The sequence below is a fragment of the Condylura cristata genome, unplaced genomic scaffold (assembly GCF_000260355.1).
Source record: "Condylura cristata isolate star-nosed mole 26May11 unplaced genomic scaffold, ConCri1.0 scaffold00004, whole genome shotgun sequence".
Lineage (NCBI taxonomy): Eukaryota > Metazoa > Chordata > Mammalia > Eulipotyphla > Talpidae > Condylura > Condylura cristata.
This window is the reverse complement of record NW_004567105.1, coordinates 1497449-1500519: the sequence shown is the minus strand read 5'-3', so window position 1 is coordinate 1500519 and position 3071 is coordinate 1497449. Positions and strand designations below refer to the sequence as shown.

Below are 3071 nucleotides of genomic sequence, written 5' to 3'. Positions count from 1 at the left end.
CGGGCAGGGGTGGGGGACGGGTCACCCGTGTCCCCGTGGACCTCACGCGGGCAGGGGTGGGGGACGGGTCACCCGTGTCCCCGTGGCGGCCGTCGTTCAGACCTGGGTGGTAAGAGGCAGACGGCCCAGCATTGTCCGGACAGCGGGGCGGACCGAGGACCAGAGCAGAGCGCTGTGGCCAGCAGCTGCCACTACGCGCCCGCTCGGGTCGTCAGCTCGCGGGTGAACCCGTGAGGCAACGGGTTACGCTGGCGCTGGGACGTTTAACGTGACGGGGACTCCGGGACGTGTGAAAACAGCACTTTCACTGTCCCTGCCTCTGGAGGTTCCTCCCGAGAGATGGGCCAGCCTCCCCTGACACCTGGCGCCTGACTCCTATCGGTTTCGGAAACGTCTGGGGGTGCGGGAAGACGGGCAGGAGGCGGGGACGGTGGCGGAGGCCTGAGGGCCGGCGGGACGGACGGCGGTGCGGGAGGGCTCCACGCGACTTCCCCGGAGCGCGGGCCTGCAGCCAGGGAGCGCCGGCGTGGGCAGACATGAGTGGGCTGGGCGGGGAGGGCGCGGGGAGGACGCTCACCTTTTCATTAGCTGGATGAAAACTCTTCTGGGCAGCCGGCACACGAAGGTGTCCAGGACAACCTTCAGGTAGTTCAGAGACACGCAGCCGCGCCGCGAGGGGTCCCCCGCGCCCAGCGCCTTTTCCACCTTATCGTAGCACCTGGAAAGCTGCAACGGACAGAGCGAGCGTGTCGCTGTCACGACAGTGGGCGTCCCGGGGCAAGCGAGCGTTTCATTTCTACCAAACCTCGTCACAGTCTCCTCTCCAAGAACTGATCAAAGGGGACCGTGGCTCGCACCGAGCGTCCCACGGTGCGTGGATGAAGCCGCCGCCCCGCCCCGCCCCGCCCCCGCCCGCCGCTGGCGAGGCAGCCAGGGTCCCCCGGAAACGCGGCACAGATGATAGCTGCACCTCGGGCTTCGGGCTAAAGTCCTGGGAGGCGCTGCCAGCTTGATACATCTTTCCCAATATGCTTGCAAGTCATCCCTACTGTGAGCCCGACGAGGAAGTCAGGTTCATCAAACAAAAAAGCTGGCAACGTTTTATTAAAAATAGAAGTTGTTTTGCCGTGAGAAAAATGATCAACATAAGGACAGCACAGACAGAGCGCCCATCGGGCTTTCTTTAATTATCTTTTTTTGGAGTGGGGAGTCACAGGGAGCCCGGGTGGCTCTGTTAGGGGGCTTCTAGAATGCCATAAAGTAGGGTAACCACTCATTTCTATACGACTCATAAAAAGATGATGAAGGCTGGCTTTCCTCCCCAGGGTTCTCCCGCTGTTTGCTGCTGAGTAATAACCCTGTTCTCCGGCACTTCCGAGCCGCTCCCTCTGCGCTGCGTTCCCTGCTCGCTGGGACACGAGGAGAAGCAAAACGAGCAGCAGCTGCGTGTGGCAGGCAGTGGCCGCGAAGCTGCAGGAAGGTGCAGGCCGGCGGCGCGAGGAAGACTGGGCCTCGGAGGGGAAGCTCCTCACATACTTAGAGGTCACAGGGCTTCCGCTTCGTAGAAAGTTGCGGTGACATTAACCCCAAACGGGCGTCTCCCCGGGGAGGTGGCCCGGGGCGGCCAGCAGGGACGGAGCGGAGCGGGCGCGCTGCCCAGGCAGGGCCTTCACTGCTGAGCGCAGCTCACGCTCGCCATCCCCGCGACTTCTGGTCTCCAGCCAGGTTGGTTTCCTTTGGTTTCTCCAGAAACATTGTGTAGAAAAGGAGGGAGGAGTGAAAGCGGAGCAGGTCTGGCCCCCTGCACCGCCTTTCAGTTCTCCAGGTGCCCGGAGTGAACGGGAAGCGCCTGGAGCCGGGCGCCAGGCGTGGCAAGGGCAGGATGCTGGAAGCCTCCCTGGCGGCTTCTCGCCCGCGTCCAGCACGATCACATGCACAGGCAGAGCGGCCGGAGGAGTCCCGCCGGTGACGCACGCGTGTCGGTAAACCCCAGTCGCGAGAAGGCGCCCCGAGGGCCGCCTGTGGCCGCGTCGCACTTCTAAGCGACAGGCGAGCGGAGAGGCTCAGTCACCGGGAGGCCGCGGGCGAGAGGCAAAACTTTCACCCTTACAAAGGCGCCCATCTCCGGTCTCGCCGAGGTCCCGGGCCGGGCGCTCCCACAGCCCTGTCCTTTTCCGCAAGACACCCAAGGGAACTCGTGCTTCCAAGCGGTCTGCTTAAGGCTGCCCGCTGACAGAGGCCACACAGCCCCCAGGAGGGCAGAGGTGCCTGTTTCCTGCACTGATGACCACCTGGAGCGAAGCCCAACAGCTTGGCGGACGGCAGGCAGCCCAATGTGAGCAGCTACTCACCCCGTCCCTAAGGAAAGAAGTGAAGGTCGAGGCCGGCGGGGCGGCCCTGGGTCTGCCTCCCACTGCCCGCCCGTCCCTACTGGGTGCTGGTCCCCACTGCAGGGACCTCGCTTGCTGCGGGGGCCGCACGCCGCCGTTTTGACGCACTGCTCCATGCGGGGGGCCCCGCCCAGCAGAGGAACCCCGGCGCCAGCACACGGCAGGGGCCTCTGCACGTGCCCCCGGGAGGCACCGGCTGTGCGCGGTCAGACGACGGAGGGCCTGGGCCGCGCCAGGTCCCAGCCACAGCAGGGGCGAGCCTCAGCCTCGGCGCCGACGGAGGAAAGAAACGGCTGTGCAATGATGCAAACAGGTTCCGGAAAGAAAGATGCAAACCAAGAAATATGAAGGAAGCGACAAGAATCCTGTTGGGAAACAATATAAAATACGTATAAACACGCACCTGCAAGGAGGCGGCCGTAAAGAGGCGCTGAGCGGGAGCGCGACGCTGACGGAAAGCAGAAAGACGAGACAATGACACCACGAAGGAGCTGAGAAGGGATACTTCCGAGCGAAGTCACAGACAGCACCCTCTGAAAGCTGATAAACAGATCAGAACCGCAGGAGCAGGAGCCGAGGCTGCAATGAAAGCGACTGCAGATGGCGGGCTGAGGGCGCCCGAGGCCGAGGGACGTGTGGAGGCCCAGAGCAGCTGCGCCGGGCTGGCGAGGCGGCCAGGCT

At 64.1% G+C, this 3071-nt stretch overlaps 1 protein-coding gene across 1 annotated transcript in view; it reads right to left on the bottom strand.

Moving 5' to 3' along the window:
• Positions 1-3071, bottom strand: part of EFCAB6 (EF-hand calcium binding domain 6) — a 127605-nt gene that overhangs the window by 82387 nt on the left and 42147 nt on the right. The window contains exon 9 of the mRNA XM_012735104.1: positions 578-726. Within this exon, the coding sequence (XP_012590558.1) occupies positions 578-726 (149 nt within the window). The remainder of the gene's footprint in view (positions 1-577; positions 727-3071) is intronic.